Raw genomic sequence first — 24,270 nt, forward strand, 5'->3', positions numbered from 1 at the left:
TGGTGAGCTATCATCCGTTCTCTACCTCCATGAGTCTGCTTAATGTCCTTAGTTCATATAAGTGAGATCATGTTGTATTTGTCCTTTAGTGACTAGCTTACTTCACTCAACATAAAGTCTTGAAGGTTTATCCATGTTCTTGCATGTATCAATACTTCATTCCTTCTTATACCAAATTTTGTTTATCCATTCATCCATTGATGGACACTTGGGTTGCTTCCATGTTTTTGCAATTGTGAGTAATTCTGTGATGAGCATTTGTGTGCATATATCTGTTTGCATCCTTGCTTTCAATTCTTCTGGGTATATTCTCAGTAGTGGGATTGCCAGATTTTATGGCAATTCTATACTAGCTTCCTGAGGATTCACTGAACCTTCCTCCTCAGTGGCTGCACCAGTCTGCATTCCTACCAGCAGTGGATGAGTGTTCCTATTGTATACGATGTGAGATGGTGACCCCTTTTATTTCTTTGGGTATGGATATCTGCTTCTCCAAGTATCATTTGTTGAAGAGACTATCCTGCTGTATTTTGTCGAATGCCTTTTCTGCATCGCTAGAGATTGATCACATCATTTTTTCCCTTCAGTCTGTTGATGTGGTGTGTTACATTGATTGATTTTCTTATGTTGAACTATCCTTACATACCTAGGTTAAAACCGATTTGATCATGGTGTATAATTTGTTTGAATGTGTTGTTGGATTGATTTAGCAGGTATTTTGTTGAGTTTTGCATCTAAGTTCATTAAAGAGATTGGTCTGAAGCTTTTTTTTTCTTTCCCTTTTAATGTCTTTATGTGGCTTTGGTATTAGGGTGATGTTGGCATCATAGAATGAGCTAAGTAATGTTGCCTCCTATTTGATATTTTGGAAGAGTTTGAGCAGGATTGGTATTAATTTTTTTTTGGAATGATTGGTAGAATTTACCTATGAAGCCATCTGGTCCTGGGTTCTTCTTGGTTGGGAGGTTTTTTTGTTTGGTTGGGTTTTTTTTAACAATTTGTAAAAATTGAAGTATATCATTCATACATGAACATGCATAAACAATGAGTGTATAGTAAAGATTGTGAACTTACAAAATAAACATACATAACATCACACAGGGGTCTCATACATTACCCGTCCACCAACTCTGCATTGTTGTGAAACATTTGTTACAAACTATGCAAGAACATCGTCAAAATATTACTACCAACTATAGTCATTCACTTATATTTGGTGTATTTTCCCCCCAACCCATTTTTTTAAAAATATATTTTTGTTACAGATATTGTGAACTTGCAAAACAATCATTCAGATATGTAGATTTCCCATATAACTCCATACCCTGGTGGAACATTTGTTACAGATTATTAAACAATATCATCAGACTATTACCACCAGTCATGGTCTATAGCATACATTTGGCACACTTTTTCCATACACCTCCATTATCAACCAGTACAGCTTTGGCATTGATGCAAGAATATTATAGTATTGCTGTTAACCATATTATAGGTCACACCAATTGTAGTTTTCCCATGTTTCTCCATATTCCTATCACCCTGCAATAGTGATGTACATCTGCTATAGCTCACAGAAGGACTCTTGCATTTGTACCCTTAACCACCATTCTCAACTGCCTCTGGGTTCACTGTTTTATTCAGTCCTTTGATTATTCTTTGGTTTTCTTTCTATTGACATTTACTTCCCCAGACTACCTTTCTGAGTCACAATCCCATTTATAAACCAGTTGTTACTCACTATAATGTGTTACTATCAACTCTATCCATCTCCACACTTTTACAGTTAAGTTAATTAAAACTTCTACATACATTAAACATCCATACTTCTTCTCAACCCTGCTCTTATCTCCTAATAACTTATACTCTAGGTTTTAATTCCATGTGTTTATTATTTGTATTTAGTTCATATTAATGAGACAATGCAGTATTTGTCCTTTTGTGTCTGGCTTATTTCACTTAGTATGTCTTCAAGACTCATCCATATTATCACATATGTCCCAATTTCATTTCTTCTTACTGCAGCATAGTATTCCATTGTACGTATATGCCACATTTTGTTTATCCATGCATTGGTGGATGGACACTTGGGTTGTTTTCATCTTTTGGCAATTGTGAACAACACTGTTATGAACATTGGTGTGCAGATAGCTGTTCATGTCATAGTTTTTAGTTCTTTCTGGATATATTCCTAGTAGAGGAATTGCTGGATCATTTGTCAGTTCTATTTTTAGCTTCCTGAGGAACCACCAAAGTGTCTTCCACAGAGGCTGCACCATTTTACACTCCCACCAACAGTGAAGGAGTTTTCCTATTTCTCCACATCCTCTCCAGCACTTATTGTTTTGTTTTTTTAGTAATGACCATTCTATGTGATGTTAGATGATATCTCATTGTTGCTTTAATTTGCATTTCCCTAATAGCTAGTGATATGGACCATTTTTTCATGTGCTTTTTGGCCACTTGTATTTTCTTCTTTGGAGAAATGGCTATTTAAATCTTTTGCCCATTTTATTTTTTATTTTATTTTATTTTTTTTAAAGATTTATTTATTTATTTAATTTTCCCCCCTCCCCTGGTTGTCTGTTCTTGGTGTCTATTTGCTGCGTCTTGTTTCTTTGTCCGCTTCTGTTGTCGTCAGCGGTACAGGAAGTGTGGGCGGCGCCATTCCTGGGCAGGCTGCACTTTCTTTTCACGCTGGGCGGCATTCCTCACGGGCGCACTCCTTGCGCGTGGGGCTCCCCCACGCGGGGGACACCCTTGCGTGGCACGGCACTCCTTGCGCGCATCAGCACTGCGCATGGCCAGCTCCACACTGGGTCAAGGAGGCCCGGGGTTTGAACCGCGGACCTCCCATATGGTAGACGGACGCCCTAACCACTGGGCCAAAGTCCGTTTCCCTCTTTTGCCCATTTTAAAATAGGATTGCTTGCTCTTGTATTGTTGAGTTGTATGATCTCTTTGTATGGAATGGAAATCAAACCCTTAACAGATAAGTGGTTTCTGAATATTTTCTCCCATTGATTGGGCTGCTTTTTTACCTTCTTGATGAAGTCCTTTGAATCACAGAAATGTTTAAGTTTGAGGAGGTCCCATTTATCCATGTTTTCTTTCATTACTTGTGCTTTTGGTGTAAAGTTTAAGAATCCACCACCTACCACCAGGTCTTGAGGATGTTTCCCTAATTTTCTTCCAGGAGCTTTATTGTACTTCCTTTTCTATTTAGGTCTTTGATCCATTTTGAGTTAATTTTTGTATAAGGTGTGAGATAGGGGTCTTCTTTCTTTCTTTTGGCCAAAACCATTTGTTGAATAAACTTTCTGCCCCAACTGGGAGGGCTTGACAGGCTTGTTAAAAATCACATGGTAGAGAGCGGATTTGGCTCAACTGATAGAGCATCCACCTACCACATGGGAGGTCCAGGGTTCAAACCCAGGGTCCCCTGACCTGCGGTGAGCTGGCCCATGTGCAGTGCTGACGCGCACAAGGAATGCAGTGCCATGCAGGGGTATCCCCCGCATAGGGGAACCGTGTGCACAAGGAGTGCACCCTGTAAGGAAAGCCGCCCCACATGAGAAAAGCACAACCTGCCCAGTAGTGGCGCTGCACACACAGAGAACTGATGCAGCAAGATGATGCAACAAAAAAGAGACACAGATTCCCGGTGCCACTGACAAGAATGCAAGCCGACGAAGATCATACAGCGAATGGACACAGAGAGCAGACAATGGGGGTAGGGAAAGAGAAAAAAAAATCACTTGGCTGTATATGTGAGGCTCTGTTTTTGAACCATCAGTTCAGGTCCATTGGTCTATGTGTCTATCTTTATGCCAATACCATGCTGTTTTTACCACTGTAGCTAGGTAATATGATTTAAAGTCTGGAAGGTGAGAGTCCTCCAACTTCACTTTTCCTTTTTAAGATGTTTCTGGCTTTTCAGGGCCTCTTACCCTCCCAGATAAGTTTGATAATCGTGTTTTCCATTTGCTTAAAAAATGCTGGTGGAATTTTTATTGGGATTGCTTTGAATCTGTATATCAATTTGGGTATAATTGGCATCTTAATGATATTTAGTCTTCCAATTCATGAGCATGGAATATTCTTCCCATTATTTAGGTCTTTTTAAATTTCTTTTATCGCTGCATTATAGTTTTCTGAATCCCAGTGCTTTGTATCCTTGGTTAAGTTTATTCCTAAATATTTGATTATTTTAGTTGCTATTGTAAATGGAATTTTTCCCTGACTTCCTCCTCCAATTGTGCATTATTAGTATATAGAAACACCACTGATTTTTGTGTATTGATCTTGTATCCTGATGCTCTACTGAAATCATTTATTAGCTCTAGCAGCTTTGTTGTAGATTTTTTAGGACTTTCTAGATACATAATCATATCATCTGTGAATAGTGTAAGTTTTAATTCTTCCTTTCCAATTCGGATGCCTTTTATTTCTTTTTCTTGCCTGATCACTCTAGCTAGAACCTCTAGCACTATATTGAACAACAATGGTGAAAGTGGGCATCCTTGTCTTGTCCCTGATCTCAACGGGAAAGCTGTTAGTCTTTCACCATTGAGTACAATGTTAGCTGTGGGTTTTTCATATATGGCCTTTATCATGTTGAGAAAGTTTCCTTCAATTCTTATTTTTTGTAGTATTTTTATCAAGAAAGGATGCTGTGTTTTGTCATATTCCTTTTCTGTGTCAATTGATAAGATCATGTGATTTTTCTTCTTTGATTTATTAACGTGATGTATTATGCTGATGGATTTTCTTGTGTTGAACCAGCCTTGCATGCTTAGTATAAAACCCACTTGATCATGATGAATAATTCTTCTAATGTGTTGTTGGATTCGATTAGCAAGTATTTTATTGAGGATTTATGCATCCTCAATAAAGATTAGAGAAATGGGTCTGTAATTTTCTTTATTTGTAATATCTTTATCTGGCTTTGGTATTAGGGTGATATTGGCTTCATAGAATGAGTTTGGTAGCATTCCTTCTTGTTCAATTTTTTTGGAAGAGCTTGAGTAAGATTGGTATTAAATATTTGAATGCTTGGTAGAACTCACCTGTGAAACCATCTGGTCCTGGGCTTTTCATTTTGGGGAGCTGTTTGATGACTGCTTCAGTCTCTTTACTTGTGATTGGTTTGTTGAGGTCTTCTATTTCTTCTAGCATCAGTGTAGGTTGTTTGTACATTCCTAGGACTTTTTCTTTTTCATCTGCATTGTCTAGTATTTTAGCATAAATTTGTTCATAGTATCCTCTTATGATCTCTCTTATTTCTGTGGGGTCAGTAGTGGGGTTCCCCTTTTCATTTTTATTTCATTTATATGCATCTTCTCTCTTTTTCTCTTAATCAGTCTAGCTAAGGGTTTGTCTTCTGTTAAACTTTTTGAAGAACCAACTTTTGGTTTAATAATTTTCTCTATTGTTTTTTTTGTTCTCAATTTCATTTATTTCTGCTCTAATCTTTGTTATTTCATTTCTTCTGCTTGCTTTGGGATTAGCTTGCTGTTCTTTTTCTAGTTCATCCAGCTGTGTAGTTAGGTCATTGATTTTAGCTCTTCTTTTCTAATTCAAGCATTGAGGGCTATAAATTTTCCTCTCAACACTGCCTTTGCAGCATCCCATAGGTTCTGATATGTTTTATTCTCATTGTCATTCATCTTGAGATATTTTTTTGATTTCTCTTGAAATTTCTTCTTTGAACAGGATTGGTATTAGGTTTTTTTTTTGGAATGATTGGTAGAATTTACCTATGAAGCCATCTGGTCCTGGGTTCTTCTAGGTTGGGAGGTTTTTAAAAATTATTTTACTTTTTCATTTTAAAAATAATTTATTGATTTTATCATTCATACATGAACATACATAATAAGTATATAATGAAAATTGTGAACTTGCAAAACAAACATGCATAGCATCATTCAGGGCTCCCATACATGACCCTACTACAAATACCTTGTGTTGTTGCGAAACATTTATAACAAATTATGAAAGAGCATATCAAAGCATTACTATTCACTATTGTCCATTTTACATTTGGTGTATTTTCCCCTCAAACCACCCTGTTATTTATTTATTTATTTTTTGGTTCATAAACCGTACAGTTCATCTAAAGTGTACAATCCATGGCATTTGGTGTAATCACCAAGTGGTGCATTCATCACTTCAATCAATATTAGAGCATTTTCATTACTTTAAGAAAAAAAAACAAAAAAAGTACTATCATGTTCATATGTTAACACTACTAATTACAAAATCTGTGATGTGCTTTCACTATTTCTGTTAATTGTTCTTATGCCAGGCAAGCCTGCCTACCTTCCCACAGTTTTTGGAGGAGGAGCACAGCCTGCCATTCCCTATTCCAACATCTTGGATTCCCTCTTATGGTTTTTAAAAATATTTTCTTACATATTTGCTCTTATAGCAAATGAAATTCCCATTTTATCGATGAAGGAATGAAGATTCAGAGTGTTTACCTAACACTTGCCTAAGTTAAGGTTTTAGGTACTGGAACCTAGGACCTCTGCCTTGGTGCTTTACTCTTCCACTAGCACCTTGGAATGACTAACTTGCTAGAATTACTGTATGTGTGTCTTTGGTTTGCAAATTTACACAAACTGGTAGACAGAAATATAAGGAGCTTTTTCTTGGAAGAGATTACTGATAGGGACAGCTCAATATTAGTTACATTCAACAGAATATTAGCTAATTTGGAGATATATACTTGTCATTGATTTGTCCTTTTCAGGTGGCTTATTGGAATGCTGGCCCTAGTTTTAGTCCTTAGAGTAGATCAACTGATTTAGTTGTAAAGATATTGTAGTTGGTACCTGAGAACAAATACAGTACTGTTAATGAATTACATAAATCTAAATTTTGGGACTCCATCCACAATTTTCAGGGTCCCTTTAGGACTCTGTCTATCATTCCTATAAACACTCTCTTTGGATACTTATTCTGTTTTACCAGTGAATCTCTCTCATTACTCACTTTGGTGTGGTCAGGGGGATATCAGCAGATAATCTGAACCGAAGGGTTAAAGAAACTCCACAAAAGTGAGAAATGTATATGGTTTTCCAAAGCAGATTACAGTTAAATTGTTTCAGCAATAAATCAGCTTTTGCACTATTGTTAGATATTAATTTAATTCATTTGTTTTATTTCAGCGATGTCCTTGCATTGCCCATTTTCAAGCAGGAAGAGTCAAGTTTGCCTCCTGATAATGAGAATAAAATCCTACCTTTTCAGTATGTGCTTTGTGCGGCTACCTCTCCAGCAGTGAAACTCCATGATGAAACACTGACATATCTCAATCAAGGTTAGATACTTTCTCATTCATTAATGTTAGTGCAGATCCACTGTATTCATGGCATTTTATTAGGTACACTTACATGTAAAAAGTTGTGTCTTTCTAGTGTATCCATTCAGATTAAAAGCCTTACTTCAGAGATTAATTGCAATGGCATATTTGATATGTATTACTAGTTTCTTTTGTGTCCCTGCCAATATTTGGTTCCTATTTCCTTCTTTCTAATCCTTGTTTCCTGGATCTCCCCACTGGGTACTGTATGAGAAATACTACCCTACCCCACTCTATTATTTACCAGTTATATGACCTTGATCATAAACTCATAATTTCTTTATCTATATAAATGGATTCATAATACCTTAGAGAGTTGTATCAAATAAATGTGTGCCTAGCATATACTAAAGGGTTATAGTTGTTACCAGTGCTAATAATATCATTATATACTTGCTTATTCAAACAACCAAATTTTATTTCTTTCTGAAGCTTGGAAAAGTTAATTTGTGATGAATATAATATGTAATTATTTTTTCTTCCAGGACAGTCATATGAAATCCGAATGCTAGACAACAGGAAACTAGGAGAGCTTCCAGAAATTAATGGCAAATTGGTGAAGGTAAAAAAAAAAAAAATGAGTAAACCATTCCTCTGAACAATATTCTTTCAATGACCCTTTTGGATTTTGGGGGAAGAAAATATTCTTTTTTTTAACTTTTTATTTTGAAATGCTTTCATACTTACAGGAGAGTAACTAAAATAATTAAAACCCCACACAGAGAACTCCCATATGCCTTAATTCCCCAGATACCTAGATCTACCAGTTTTAACATTTTGCCATGTTTGCCTTATCATTCTATATACCCATCAGTCTATCCATCTGTCTGTCTTAGTTTGTCAAAGGGCTGCCAATGCAAGGTATCAGAAATGTGTTAGCTTTTATAATGGGTAATTTACTAGGGTAGAAGCTTGCAGTTCAGAGACTATGAAATGTCCAAATCAAGGCAACATCAGCTACTGGTAATCAGGATGTCCTACCATGTGGCAAAGCAAGAGTGCAGCCATTCTCTTCTGACGTCCCTGCTTTCCCCTCTGGGCTCACCATCAGTTCAGCCTTGAGCTGCTTGTGGGCCCAGCCTCTTGAGGCTTATGCTTCAGCTTTGCTGCTGTCAATCCTCAAGTCCTCTCTCTCACATGGCCAGGTCAAAATGGAAGAGCTCCCTTTTCTGTGTATCTCTATGTCTTCATTTATATCAGACCCAGCAAAAGTTCAGAGACCCAACCAGTGTCATGCCTCACTAGTCCAATCAAAAGTGATCTAATCAAGTTCCCTTACCAAATCTAATACAATCAAAGGGTCTCACCCACAGGAATGGATTAGTTTAAAAACAGAGCCTTTTTTTGGGATTCACCAAATTCAAATAGTCTATTTATCAACTCATTTTCTGACACTTGAGTGTAGGTTGTATACATCATTCTTCTTAAATACTTAATATTGCCATATGCATTTTTTAAGAACAAGGACGTTCACTTATGTGTCCACTTTAAGCGTAATTATCAAATTAAAGAAATTTAACTTTGATGTAAAGCTTATAGTCTATATTCCAATTTTTTAATGTTCCAGTAATGTCCTTTTGAACCTTCTCTATTACCTTGTTAGAGTACATCCAGGATTATGTATTGCCTTTAATAGTCTTTGCCTCTTTAGTTCTTTCTTTTTTTTAGTGTTGGAAACATATATATAATGAAATTTTCCCATCTCAACCACTCCCAACAATACCATTGATCACATTCATTATGTTGCCATACCCTTACCACCTTCCATTACTAAAACTTTCCCCTCTCCTCAAACAGAAACCTTAGACTCATTTTAAGTTACCTTGTCAGTCCCCTTGCCCCCTGTGCCTGGCAACCTATGCTCTAATTTGTGTGTCTATGAGCTTGCATATTCTCTGGTATTTTCTTTGTAGTTACCCTGGGACTTAAAATCTAATGTATCAAATCATTTGCTTTGATAACAACTTAACTTCAGTAATATACATAAACTTTGTTCCTGTATCCTTCCATCCTCCCAGACTTATGTAGCGCTTGTCATAAATTACATGTATATTCATTATGAGTCCAAATACCTTGATTGATCATTATATTTTAGGCATTTGTCTTTTAAGTCCTGTAAGAAGTAAAAAGTAGAGTTAGAAACAGTAACCCTCGTAGGTGATTTTTATTTCTTCATGTGACTTTGATCTATGGTCTATTGTCCTTTCCTTTCAACTTGCATAATACTCTTTAGCATCTCTTTAGCATCTCTTGTAGGGCTAGTCTAGTGATGATTAACTCCCGCAGTTTTTGTTTTATCTGGGAATGAGTTAATTTCTCTCACAATTTTTTTCCTTTTTATAGAAGTTGTGGGTTTGCAGAGCAATCATAACTAAAACACAGGATTTCCATATACAACCCCACCACCAACACTTTGCATTGTTGTGAAATATATTACAATTGAACAATTGATGCTAGCACATTTTTGTAATTGTATTATTAATTAAAGTCCATGGTTTAACATAGGGTTCACTGTTTGTGTAGTATAGTTCCATGGACTTTTAACAAATTTTTTATTCTGTTACCATATACAATCTATTATTTCCCCCTTTAATCATGTTCAGATATATATTTCAGATATATATTACATTCACAGTGTTGTGCTACCATTACCACCATCCATTATCTAAACATTTCTATCATTCCATTTGGGAATCCTGTACATTTTAAGCCTTAACTTCTGGGGCGCACTCCCTGCGTGCTATGCGGGGGACACCCCTGCGCTGCAGGGCACTCCTGTGCGCATCAGCACTGCGCGTGGGCCAGCTCCACACAGGTCAGGGAGGCCTGGGGTTTGAACCACGGACCTCCCATGTGGTAGATGGATGCCCTAACCACCGGGCCAAGTCTGCCGGCCAAGCCTTAACTTCTTATTCTCTATCTATACCCTTTCCACTGGTAACCTATATACTAGATTCTGACTCTGAGTTTGCTTATTCTAATTGTTTCAAATCAGTGAGATCATACAACATTTGTCCTTTGGTATTTGGTTTGATTCACTCAACACGATGTCTTCAAGGCTCATCTGTGTTGTTGCATATATCAGAATTTCATTTTTTTTGGCCAAATAATATTATTATATGTATAGATCACATTTTATTTTTCCATTCATCATTTTATGGGCACTTCGGTAGCTTCCGTCTTTCGGTAATCGTGAATAATGCTGCTATGTACATCTGTGTGCAAGTATCTGTTCAAGCCCCTGCTTTCAGTTCTTTTGAACTAGTAGCGGGATTGCCAGGTTGCATGGTAGTTTTATATTTAGCATTCGGAGGAACTGCCAAACTCTTCCACAGCAGCTGCACCATTCCATTGCCTCCTGTAAGAGATGAGTGTTTGCATTTCTCCACATCCTCTCTAACACTTGTTAATTTCTGTTTTGTTGTTTTTTTAATAGCAGCCATTCTAATAGTGTGAAACGGTATCTCATTGGGGTTTTGATTTGCATTTCCCTGATGGCTAATGATGGTGAGTATCATTTCATGTGCTTTTAGGCCATTTGTTTATCTTCTTCGGAAAATGTCTGCTCAAGTCTTTTGCCCTTTTTTTTTCCCAGAGTTACTTATTTTTAAAATCAACCACCCTCCCCGAGATGTCTCCCTCATCTCTCTGCTTATTGTCTGCTGGTTTTCTCTGGGAAGCCCTGGGAACCAAACCCAGGACCTCCCATGTGGGAGGCGAGTGCCCAACTGCCTGAGCCATGTCTGCTCCCTGCCGGCTGTATCATTGGCTGGCTGCAGTGTCTGCTGGTTGCAGCGTCTGTTTGTTGCGCCATCAGCTCAACTTCTTTAGGAGCCACTGGGAACTGAACCTGGTGCCGCTTATGTGGAGGGTGGGCACCCCGCTGCTTGAGCCACATCTTCTTCCTTGCCCATTTTTTAATTGGTTTGTTTGTCTTTTTGTTGTTAAGTTGAAAATTTTCGTTATATATACTGGATATTATTCCTTTATCAGATATGTGGTTTCCAAGTATTTTCTCCCATTGTTTAGGTTGTCTTTTTCCTTTCATGATAAAGTCCTATGAGGAACAAAAGTTTTTTATTTTGATGAGGTCCCATTTATCTATCCTCCCCCCCCCCCAGATGCCTCCCTTGTCTATTTGGTTTTTTTTGTTGTTGTTGGTTTTCTTTATTGTTTGTCCTTGTCGTCTGCTCATTGTTTTTGCTCATTGCTGTTTTTTGTTTTGTTTTGTTTTTCCTTATGAGGTACCAGAAACCAAACCGGGGACCTCCCATGTGGGAGGCAGGCACTCAACTGCTTGAGCCACATCTACTCCTTGCTCATTTGTTTTTGCTCAGTCTTGCTCATAAGCTGATGAGCAGTTGATGACTGCTCGTTGTCTGCTTGTTGTTTGTTTGTCGTCTTTAGGAGGCATGGAACTGAACCTGGGACCTCCCATTTGGGAGGTGGGCGCTCAACTGCTTGAGCCATATCTGCTCCCTTATATCTGTTTTTTCTTTTGCTGCTTGTGCTTTGGGTATAAAGTCTAAGAAACCATTACCTAAAGTAAGGGCCTGATGATGCTTCCCTATGTTTTCTTCTAGGAGTCTGATAGTTTTGACTCATATTTAGGTATATTTAGGTCTTTGATCCAAAATGAGTTGATTTTGTATATGGTGTGAGGTAGGGGTTCTTCTTTTCTTTCAGCAATTGGCAATCCAGTTTTCCCAGCACCGTTTGTTGAAGAAACTATTCTTTCCCAATTGAGTGGTCTTTGGCACCTTGTCAAAAATCTGTTGGCCATAAATGTGAGGGTTGATTTCCGAGCTCTCAATTCTGTATCTGTCTTTGTGCCAGTACCAAGCTGTTTTGATTAGTGTGGCTTTGTAAAAAATTATGTTTTTTTTTTTAACATTCATCAACATACCATTTATAAAATTAGAAAAATACACCACATTATATGGTACAGAAGTGTATAAATTGTACTGGAAGGATATATCCCAAGTTCATGATAGTGGTTGAGGGAGAGTGAGATAGCAGTGGGGAATTCACGATTACTTGACTGTGTAATAAGTTTTAAAATTAGGAAGTGTGAGTCCTCCACTTCATTCTTCTTTTTCAGGATGGCTTTAGCTATTCATTCCCCTTACCTTTCCATATAAATTTGATGATTGGCTTTTCTCTTTTTACAAAGAAAGTTGTTGAAATTTTGATTGGTATTGCATTGAATCTGTAAATTTCTTTGGGTGGTATTGACATCTTCCCCCCTACCCCATTGTCTGCTCTCTGTGTCCATTCACTGTGTGTTGTTCTGTGTCCGCTTATATTCTTGTCAGCGGCACCGGGAATCTGTGTCTCTTTTTTGTTGCATCATCTTGCTGCATCAGCTCTCTGTGTGTGCAGCACCACTCCTGGGCAGGCTGTGCTTTTTTTGCATGGGGTGGCTCTCCTTGCAGGGTGCACTCCTTGTGCGTGGAGCTCCCCGATGCGGGGGACACCCCTGCCTGGCATGGCACTGCTTGCAGGCATCAGCACTGCATGTGGACCGGCTCACCACACGGGTCAAGGAGGCCCTGGGTTTGAACCCTGGACCTCCCATATGGTAGGCAGATGCTCTGTCTGTATAGTGTTTCTATACACAAGTGATATACAATCAAAATAAGAAATCAAGAAAAAAGTTCCATCAACTAAAAGAATCAAATACCTAAGAATAACTCTAAGCAAGAATATAAAGGACTTGTACACAGAAAACTACAAAACACTGCTAAAAGAAATTAAAGAAGATCTAAATAAATGGAAGGCTATTCTGTGTTCATGGATTGGAACACTAAATATGATTAAGATGTCATTACTGGCGGCGGACTTGGCCCAGTGGTTAGGGCGTCTGCCTACCACATGGGAGGTCCACGGTTCAAACCCTGGGCCTCTTAACCCGTGTGGAGCTGGCCCACGTGCAGTGCTGATGCGCCCCAGGAGTGCCATGTCACGCAGGGGTGTCCCCCGCATAGGGGAGCACCACGCGCAAGGAGTGCGCCCAGTAAGGAGAGCCGCCCAGCGCGAAATAAAATGCAGCCTGCCCAGGAATGGCACCGCACACACGGAGAGCTGACACAATAAGACGACGCAACAAAAAGAAACACAGATTCCTGTGCCGCTGACCACAACAGGAGCGGACAAAGAAGATGCAGCAAATAGACACAGAGAACAGACAACTGGGTTGGGGAGGGAAGGGGAGAGAAATAAATAAATAAATAAATCTTTAGAAAGGAAAAAAGAAAAAGATGTCAATGCCGGGAAGCGGATGTGGCTCAACTGATAGAGCGGGCATTGAACCTAGGACTTCGTACATGGGAAGCAGGCTCTGAACCCCTTGAGCTGCATTCACTCCCCTGAATGCTGATCTTGTACCCGGCCACTTTGCTGAATTCATTTATTAACTCTAGGTAAAAGTTTTCTTGTAGACTTTTCAGTATTTTCTGTGTATAGGTTCATGTCATCTGCACATAGAGAACATTTTACTTCTTTCCAATTTGGAAGCCTTTTTCTTTTTTTGTCTAATTGTTCTGGCAAGAACTTACAATGTTAAATAGTCTTTTTTCTGGTAATAGAGGGAAAACTTTCAGTCTTCCACCATTAAGTAGCATGTTAGTAGTATATGGCTTTTTATATACGTCCTTTATCATGTTGAGGAAGTTTCCCTCTATTTATGGAATTCTAAGTGTTTTTATCAAGAAACGATTCTATATTTTGTCAGATGCCTTTTCTTTGTCAGTTGAGATGATTGTGGTTTTTTCCTTTCATTCTACTAATTACATTAGTTGATTTTCTTTTGTTGAACTACTCTTGTATAGCAAGAGTAAATTCCACTTGATTATGTTTTACAATTGTCTAAATAATTTTTTGAGGATTTATGCATCTATATTCATAAGATATTGGCCTGTAATTCTCTTTTCTGGTGGTAGCTTTATACAGCTTGTGTGATGGAGATGTTGGCCTTATAGAATCAGTTAGGGAGTGTTCTCTCCTCTTCAGTTTTTTGGAAGATTTTGAGCAGAATTGGAGTTAAGTCTTTTTTGAATATTTGGTAGAATTTCCCTGTGAAGTCATCTGGTCCTGGGCTTTTCTATTCGGAGGTTTTTGATACTGACTCAATTGCTTTACTAGTGATTGACTGATTTTAGATCTTTTGATTCTTCTTGAGTCAATATAGGCAGTCTGTGTGTTTCTAAGAATTTGTTGGGGAGTGGATGTAGGTCAGTGGTCGAGTGCCTGTTTCCCGTGTACTAGGTCCTGGGTTCAATCCCCGGTACCTCTTTTGAAAAATAAAAATTGTCCATTTCATCTAGGTTATTGAATTTGTTGATACAAACTGTTGATACAGTTGTTCATAATATCCTGTTACGATTTTCTTTATTTCATTGGGTCAGTGGTAATATCCCTCTTTCCATTTCTGATTTTTGTTATTTGTATCCTAAAGGATTGTTGCTTTTTTGATCTTTTCAAAGACCAACTTAAAAAAAAAAATTTCTTTCTTTCCCTCCCCTCCCCTCTCCCCCACCCTGCTGTTTTTGCTGTCTGTGTCCATTCACTGTGTGATCTTCTGTCTCTTTCTTTTTTTGTCTTCTCTTCTTGTCTTTCTCCTCTAGGATTCACCGGGATTGGATCCTGTGGGAGAGAGGTTTCATGTAAATTGTGCCTCAATTCCTGGTCTCTGCTGCGCTTCACCTTGACTCTCCCCTTTGTCTCTCTTTGTTGCTTCTTCATCTTGCTGTGTGACTCACTGGCACGGCCACTGGCTCACCATGCAGGCACTTGCACTGGCGCTCAGCTTGCCACATGGGCACTTGCGTGGGCACTGAGCTCACCACGCAGGCACTGGCTCGCTGTGTCGGCATTGGCTCACCATGCAGGCACTCACATGGGCACTTGGCTCACCACGCGGGCACTCAGCTCACTGCATGGGCACTCAGTTCGCCATGCAAGCACTGGCTTGCCACACAGATATTCTTTCTCTTTTTCACCAGGAGGCCCCAAGGATCAAACCCAGGTACTCCCAGGTGGTAGGCAGAGCCCTTATCACTTGAACCACATCTGCTTCCCTCAAAGACCAACTTTTGATTTTGTGGATTGTATGTTTGTTTTTGTTCTAATCTTAGTTATTTCTTTCCTTCTGCTTGCTTTGGGTTTAGTTTGCTCTTCTTCTTCTAGAATTCCTGTTTGAGGTTAGATTTCTGATTTGAAGTCTCTTCTTTTTTAATGTAAACATTAGAGCTATAAATTTCCTTTTCAGCACTGCCTTCCCATAAGTTCTGGTATGTTGTATTTTGTTTTATTTTATTTAATTAATTTATTTTTTAAAAGATATGTTTTTTATTTGTTTCTCCCTTCGCACCCTGTTCCCCCTGCTCTCTGTGTCCATTTGCTGCGTGTTCTTCTCTGTCTGCTGTATTCTCTCATTAGGCAGCTCCGGGAACCAATCCTGGGACCTTCCAGAGTGGGAGAGAGGCTATTACTCTCTTGTGCCACCTCAGCTCCTTTTCTACTACGTCTTCTTATTTTTTCTCCTCTGTGTCTCTTGTTGTGTCATCTTGCTGCACCAGCTCTCCACATTGGCTGACACTCCTGTGCAGGATGGCTTTCCCACACAGGGTGGCATTCCCATGTAGGGCGGCACTCCTACGTGGGACCACATTCCCACATGGGTCAGCTCACCATGTGGGCCAGCTTGCCCTCATCAGAAGGCCCTGGGCATTGAACGCTGGACCTCCTCTATCGTAGATGGGAGCCCAGTTGGTTGAGCACATCTGTTTCCCGATTTGTTATATTTTAATTGTCATTCACCTCAAGATATTTCCTAATTTTGCTTCTGATTTCCTCTTTAACCCATTGGTTGTTTAAGAGTATGTTGGTTAATTTCTATGTATTCATGAATTTTCCCATTCTCTATTATTGATTTCCAGCTTCATTCCATTGTGTTGGAGACTATACATTGTATGATTTCAGTATCTTGAATTTATTGAGACTTGTTTTGTGACCCAGCATGTGTTCTACCCTGGAAAATGATCCATGTATATGCTAGAAGAATGTGTATTGTTTTTGTTGGGTGCAGTGTTCTATATATATATCTGTTAGGTCCAGTTGGTTTAGTTTATCATTCAAGTCCTGTACTTCCTTATACATCTTCTGACCAGATGCTTTATCCATTATTGAAAGTAGTATGTTATGTTAAAGTCTATTAATATAGAGCCATCAATTTCTCAGCCATCAATTTCTCCCTTCAAATATGTTAGTATTTACTTCATATATTTTGGGGCTCTGCTGCATATATGTTTATAACTGTTACATCTTCCTCTTAAACTGTACCCTTTATCAGTATATAGTGACCATCTTTGTCCCTTACAACTGTTTTTGACTTAAAAGTCTATTTTATCCAATATTAGTGTAGCCACTCCAAATCTCTTTTGGTTACTACTTGCATGGTATATATTTTTCCATCCTTTCACTTTCAACCTACTTGTATATTTGACTTAAAAATTTTTAAAATTAATTATTTATTTATTTTTAAGGAGGTATCAGGGAATGAACCCAGGACCTTGCACATGGGAGCAGATGCTCAGCAATGAGAGTTGGTTTTTCCGTTGTTTATTTTTATGTGTTTTAGGAGGTACCAGGGATCAAACCCAGGACCTTGTACATGGGAAGCAGGTGCTCAACCACTTGAGCTACATCTGTTCCCTGGTATCTTTGACTTTAGGGTGAGTTTCTTGCAGACGGCATATAGTTGGATAATGCTTTTATCCATTCTGCCAATGTCTACCTTTTGACTGTAGAATTTAATCCATTTATGTTTAGAGTCACTACTGATAATACAGGACTTTTTCTATCATTTTGCTATTTAGCCTTTTTAAGTCTTATACCTTTTTTGTCCCTCACTTCCATTAAACCTTTTATATTTAATTGCTTTCTTGTGCTGTACTATATTAAGCTTTCTCATCTTTATCTGGATATATTTTTCATCTCTTTTCCTCATGGTTACCATAGGGTTACAATTTGTCATCCTAAACATATAACAAATATATTTGGTTTGATACCAACTTAACGTCAATAATGTGTACATACTTTTCCTATACCTCTGTATCTCTCCATGTTTTTTTTGGACTAGTTGCCACTGATATCTTTGTACATTATATGTCCAAAAAACTAGATTTAGCTTTTTTTTTTTTTTTTGGCAATACTTTTTATGCATTTGCATTTTAGCACCTTTAAGAAGTAAAAAGTGGCGTTACATACCAAACAATACACTGCAATAATACTGACATTTATAATTACTCAAATGGTTATCTTTACTGTATGTCTTTATTTCTTTATGCTGCTTTGAACAACTGTCTAGTGTTCTTTGTTTGAAACTGAAGAGCTCCTTTTAACATTGCTAGTAGTATTGAATTCCTTTAGCTTTTGTTCATCTGAGAATGTCATACTCTCCCCCTCATTTTTGAAAGTGAGTCTCGTTGGACATAAAATTCTTGGCTGACTGTTGTTTTCTTTCAGCCCTTCAAGTATTTCTACCCACTGCCCTTTGCCTCCATGGTTTCTGATGAGAAATTGGCACTCAGTCTTATTGTGATTCCCTTGTGTGTAACATGTTGCTTTTCTCCTGCAGCATTCAGAATTTTGTCTTTTGCATTTGATAACCTTATCAATACATGATATGGTATATTTTTCTTCATGTTTATCCTAGTAGGTGTTCTCTGAGCTTCTTGAATGTGCTTATTCACATCTTTTGCTAAGTTATGAAGTTCTCTGTCATTATTTCTTCGAGTATCACTTCTGCCCCTTTCTCTATTTCTTCCCCTTCTGGGACTCCCATAATGTATAACTTGGAGTGTTTAATGGTGTCCCATAACTGCCTTAGGCTATCTTCACTTTTAATATTTCTTCTATCTTTCTGCTCCTCAGCCTTACTCATTTCATGTGTCTTGTCTTAAGTTCACTCATTCTATCTTCTGTGCACTCCATTTTGTTCTTGCAGCCCTCCTGGCCATTTTTCATTTCATTGGTTGTGGTCTTCAACTCCAGTAGATCAGTTTGTTTCCTTTATAAAATTTATATCTCTTTAGTTCTACTTTCATATTGTTCATTCGTTGTTTTCATGATAACCTTTAGATCTTTCTCTATTCTTCATCTCCGTTTGTTTTTTCTTTTAGAAGGGATGCTGGATTTTTTTTTTTTAAGATTTATTTATTTTTAAATTTCTCTCCCCTTCCCCCCTCTCCGTTGTCTGTTCTCTGTGTCTTTTTGCTGCATGTTCTTCTTCGTCTGCTTTTGTTGTTGTCAGTGGCACAGGAATCTGTTTCTTTTTGTTGTATCATCTTGCTGCGTCAACTCTCCATGTGGGCAGTCCATTCCTGGGCAGGCTGCACTTTCTTTCGCACTGGGCAGCTCTCCTTACGGGGCGCACTCCTTGCGCATGGGGCTCCCCTACATGGGGACACCTTTGTGTGGCAGGGCACTCCTTGTGTGCATCAGCACTGCACATGGGCCAGCTCCACACGGGTCAAGGAGGCCCGGGGTTTGAACCGCGGACCTCCCATGTGGTAGACAGATGCCCTAACCACTGGGCCAAGTCTGCTTCCCTCCTTATGCTTTTTTTTTTTTTTTTTAAGATTTATTTTATTTATTTCTCTCCCCTTCCCACCCTCCGCCCCAGTTGTCTGTTCTCTTCCTTATGCATTTTTAAGATCATTTTTTAAAAGGCATTATTCAGTATGCCACATTCTTGTTTCCTTCATTGTTTTATATTTTTCCTGTATTTTTATCCTCTTCTTTTGGATAGACCATCATTTCCTGTTTCTTTGTCTTGTATTTTGCACACTGTGTATTTTAATATTTTAAAATGTTAATTCTGGGATTTACTCCCTGGAATATCTGTTTCCTGGTTTTGTAAACAGCTGGTGATAAGAGAGAGATTTTCTTGACCTTCATTCCTCCATCTTGAAGGTCTGCCTAAGGTGAATGTCGTGCGCAGGGTTTTCCCTGTCTTACTCGGCCTCTGTCTTGTCCTGCGTTTGTTCTTCTTAGTTGTTTTGGAGATCCCCTGTTTATAGGCGTTTGGTTGTCCCCTCTGTTCCAGAGTATCTGAAGCCAGCAGGCCTTTGTCCCAGACTGTTGACCTCTATAGTTTTATACCCCTTTCATTGTCTAATGTTGCTTTTTCCTGGAGCACATTCTGCGAGGAGTTCACCCCAGGGAGAACTTTCCCAACTTGGTCTTTTCCGTCCAAAACAGGGCAAGGGATACGTGAATGGGGCATAGATGACCTCCAAAGTGCCCTGTGGAGGGGGTCAAGAAGGGCGCCAGAAACTTCTCTGATGCCTCCTTAAGGCTGAGCTTTCCTGGCCTGTCCAGCAAATGCAGTCCTACAGCTAACTTTTCCCCGAGCCCTGAGGAAGTCCTACATCTTTAAATTGCCATTGCCTCCGCCCCTCTCCATGGAGGGTTGAAATAATGGCTGTTACTGCCTTCGTTCCCAGGCACATTGAAACAATAATATCTGCCCTCTGAGCCAAGACCTAGTGACCAAATTCGCTAATCAAAAGCCATGATCAGTGATTGGCCATGCATACACCTGTTCTTAGGGGAGAGGATTTTTTTTAGGAGGTACGAGGGATTAAACCTGAGACCTTGTACAACGAGAAAGGTGCTCAACCACGGAGTTACATCTGCTTCATGGGGGAGAGGATTTTTTTTTTTCCCCTTTCTATCAGCAGCAGCTAACCAGGGACTGAATTCCATGGCAGCCTGCTGTGAAAGTGGGGATGGGCAACAGTAGCCACCCTTATAGAGTTCTTTATTGTAATTTATTGACCTCTTCCTCCCGTTCTTCCCTCCAGGCTGTACAGTATTCTTCTGACCTCTGGCTTTTCAAAATAGTTGTTTCAGGCAGCTCTTTCCTGTTTAATTGCTGTTTTGGTGGAAGGACTGAGTCCTGGCACTTCCTACTCCACCATCTCCCCTTCATTGTTTTTCTTGTGCATTTTTGAAAGGCAGTTTTGCCATATAAAGAAGTCTTGTTTGGCAATTTTTAGCTTTCAGACCCTTAAGTCATCATAGTGCCTTCTTGCCTCCATGGTTTCTGATGAGAAACTGGCACTTAATCTTATTGAAACTGCCTGATTGTGACACTTTGCTTCTCTCTTGTAGCTTTTAGAAATCTCTCTTTATCTTTGGCATTGAAGAGTTTGATTGTAATATGCCTCGGTTTAGATCTGTTTGGGTTTATTCTGTTGAGAGTTTCTTGAGCACCTTGGTTGTATATATTCATGCAATTGGGGACATTTTCAGCAATTATTTCTTTGAATATTCTCTCTGACCCTTTGTCTCTTTTTCTCTGGGACTCCTGTAATGCAAATACTGGTACTTTTGATAGTGTTGTAAAGGTTCCTCAGACTCTGTTCACTTTCCTTTATTCTTTCCTCCTTCACTGTTGGAAACTGTGGCACAGTAGTCTCACAAGGAGAGACGTGCTGTTTCTATGGCTATGCTTGCACCCTTAGGAATGTGGTAATTAAGAGTTCCTGGCAAACAGGATGATGCTGTTAAAGGCTGAAAGAAAAGATGAGCACATAATATTGTAGTAAATAAAACACTTAGACTTTGTACCTTGAGATAGGATTTTTTGAGTTCCTTAGTAATGCTAATAGTTAACTGCATGTTGCTGCTTGCTGTCACATAGACTGGGGTATATAGAGAGCCCCTTGTAAACAATAAAGTTGTCTGAGGAGTCATTACTCGCAGACTCCCTGATCCCAGCTCTCTCATTCTTCCTTTCTCTTTCCCTTCCCTTCCCTTTCACCTTTCCCCTTTCCCCTTTCCTTTCCTTTCCCTTTCACTCTCCTTTTTCTCTTTCTTTCATTCCCGATACCCTTCGGGTCCAAATCTCAAATATCTGGTGTTGCTTTCATTCCAATCACATTTCAATTTCCTTAACAAGTTTAAATTACACAATTGATCTTCAATATGCAAAACAGTCCATTCTGAATTATTAACCCGATTATTTAACTGTTCATTAATGTGCTCTTGGTTATGTCACAAATCACTAGCATTTTTATGCCAATCATGTACATATTGTTGTGTTTGTACTTTCACGTAAAGCTACCACAGCAGTAGTAGCAGTTGTAATGATTCCAGTCAGTCCCAAAATGCTTATAATAAGCAGTCCAATAAAGTGTCTAGTTCGTTTCAAGAATCCTTGTGTAGCAATAACTGACTTTCAGAAGACAATTGCCAAATCTGTGTCATTCTCACTGGTATCCAGATGCCTTTCCTTCTTCTGGCCATCGCTATTGTTTCTTCATCAATGTTTGCTTTTTCAGTGGAGCCACTTTCGCCTTTTCTCAGGTTTCAGTGGTAGGGCCCTGGATCTTCACAAAGGCATCTGCGTCAACAGTCTTAAGGGATGTTAGAGAAGTGGGCAGGGACATGACAGGCACAGTCACCTTGACTAAAACAAAAAGCGGGAAATTGCCCTCCTCTGAGAGTCTTACCCATCATTGACTACCAGCCTTCGCTCCTCAGCCTGGATGATTTCAGTTGTCTTATCTTCAGATTCACTGATTCTTTCTTCCGCCAGGTGCAACCTGCTGTTGAACCCCTCCAGAGACTTAGTGGGTTCTCTTTGTTCGTTTATTTTTTCCATGGTCTTTAGCTCTGTTTGGCTTCTTTCTGTAATTTCCATCTCTCTATTGATATTCTCTTTGGTTCATCTATAGTTTTCTCATCACCTTTAGTTTTTTGTGCATGTTTTTCTTTAGCTTTTTGAACAAATGTAGAACCATTTTTTAAAAAGTCTTTTTCTGATATGTCCCAGCTTTGGTCCTCCTTATTAGTGATTTTTAATGCTTTAATCTTCTCCTTTGCCTGGACCATCACTTTCAATTTCTTTGTATGTTTTGAAATCTTTTTTGAAACCTGGACATTTTGATGTTCTAGTGTGTTATTGCTGGAATTTAGACTTTGAGGTTTTTCCTTAAGCTTGCTTTCCATTAGTGTTATAATAGAGTATTTCTTGAATGTTAGGAGCTAAGAAAAAAAGGAAAAATGGAAGCACCTTTCCTATCTTTGCAGATTGACCTATGGGAGAGCTCTCCTTCTGGTCTTATCCTTACAACGAGTTTGGACAATTGTTCCATGCCAGAGCGTAGGGGCCTCCCTGATCCTTTCTGCACGCACCTCTTCTCTTGGGCATGTGCATGTTGCCTTGGGAGTTCCCCCATTTATATGAAACAAATGTCAACTCTTCCTCAGGAAACAGTTCTTTTTTTTTTTTTTTTTTTTTAATTTTATTTCCCCCCCTCCCTTGGTTGTCTGTTCTTGGTGTCTATTTGCTGCGTCTTGTTTCTTTATCCGCTTCTGTTGTCGTCAGCGGCACGGGAAGTGTGGGCGGCGCCATTCCTGGGCAGGCTGCACTTCTTTTCACGCTGGGCGGCTCTCCTCACGGGCGCACTCCTTGCGCGTGGGGCTCCCCCTCGCGGGGGACACCCTTGCGTGGCACGGCACTCCTTGCGCGTATCAGCGCTGCTCATGGCCAGCTCCACACGGGTCAAGGAGGCCCGGGGTTTGAACCGCGGACCTCCCATGTGGTAGACGGGCGCCCTAACCACTGGGCCAAAGTCCGTTTCCCTGGAAACAGTTCTTTATGGTCCCTAGCTCTGCACTGTGTATCCTACAGCCAGTAATCCCTTACCCCACACAGCATAACTTAACTGTTCTCCACAGCATTCCGTAGGAGAGTACCATGAACGGCCTTGTACACACAGGGTAAGTCCTGGGATCAGGAGTTCCTCAGGCCACTGCCAGAGAGATTGGGCCAGACATACTCCTATATATGCATAAGGGTTACTCTGCAACCTCTGGAACTGGGGCCAGGGATCTCCTCTGTAAGCATGGGCTGGCTCTTTGCTGAGTAGGTGAGGGATGGGAGAGGAGTCAGCCAGAGTGCTATGAGAGCCTACCTTTTTTTTTTTTAAACTTTATTTCAACATCAAAAATAAAATAATAGACAAAAGGCAGCTTAAAAAATTAAGGAAGCATTACTTAAAAAAAAAAATCCTGTCCAGGCACATTTACCTTATTTAATCCTAAAAACAAACTTGATTGTTTCTCCAATGTTCAGAAAGTTGAATAAATGAGCACAGATTGGTAAAATGACACAACCAAGCTCTTGTTAATGAAGAAAGTGAAAAAATAAAATAAAATGTTTGATCATATTCATATCTCATAAAACTAAACCCCATATTATTTTTTTTGACACTTAGCATTGATAAAGTACCTTCTTTGCCTTTGCTATAAAAATAATATATTGGGAAGTAGATTTGGCCCAATGGATAGGGCATCCGTCTACCACATGGGAGGTCCGCGGTTCAAACCCTGGGCCTCCTTGACCCGTGTGGAGCTGGCCCACGTGCAGTGCTGATGCACGCAAGGAGTGCCATGCCACGCAGGGGTGTCCCCCGTGTAGGGCAGCCCCACGCACAAGGAGTGTGCCCCTGTATGGAGAGCTGCCCAGCATGAAAAAAGCGCAGCCTGCCCAGGAGTGGTGCCACACACACGGAGAGCTGACACAGCAAGATGACGCAACAAAACGAGACACAGATTCCAGGTGCTGCTGACAAGAATACAAGTGGACATAGAAGAACACACAGCGAATGGACATAGAAAGCAAACAACGGGCAGCGGAAGGGGAGAGAAAGAAATGAATAAATTAATAATAATTTTAAAATAATATATTATTGTTAACTGTAATCTTTGTTACATTAGTTGTGTTTTTCCCATGCGTTTATTTTTACTATCTTGTAATAGAGAAACATTCTTGTGTTTGTGTTATTAACCACAGCCCTCATCTACTACCCAGATCATTATATATGGTC

General features: G+C 39.4%; 1 protein-coding gene across 4 annotated transcripts in view; it reads left to right on the plus strand.

The window, feature by feature from the left end:
* The window catches only part of TFCP2 (transcription factor CP2), a 121,728-nt gene that overhangs the window by 65,714 nt on the left and 31,744 nt on the right, over window positions 1–24,270 (plus strand). For all 4 annotated transcript variants that reach the window (XM_058308218.2, XM_058308219.2, XM_071218902.1 and 1 more), the window contains exons 2-3: window positions 7,173–7,324; window positions 7,852–7,928. In XM_058308218.2, coding sequence (XP_058164201.1) covers window positions 7,173–7,324; window positions 7,852–7,928 — 229 coding nt within the window. The remainder of the gene's footprint in view (window positions 1–7,172; window positions 7,325–7,851; window positions 7,929–24,270) is intronic.

This window comes from Dasypus novemcinctus, chromosome 12 (genome assembly GCF_030445035.2).
Source record: "Dasypus novemcinctus isolate mDasNov1 chromosome 12, mDasNov1.1.hap2, whole genome shotgun sequence".
Classification (NCBI taxonomy): Eukaryota; Metazoa; Chordata; class Mammalia; order Cingulata; family Dasypodidae; genus Dasypus; species Dasypus novemcinctus.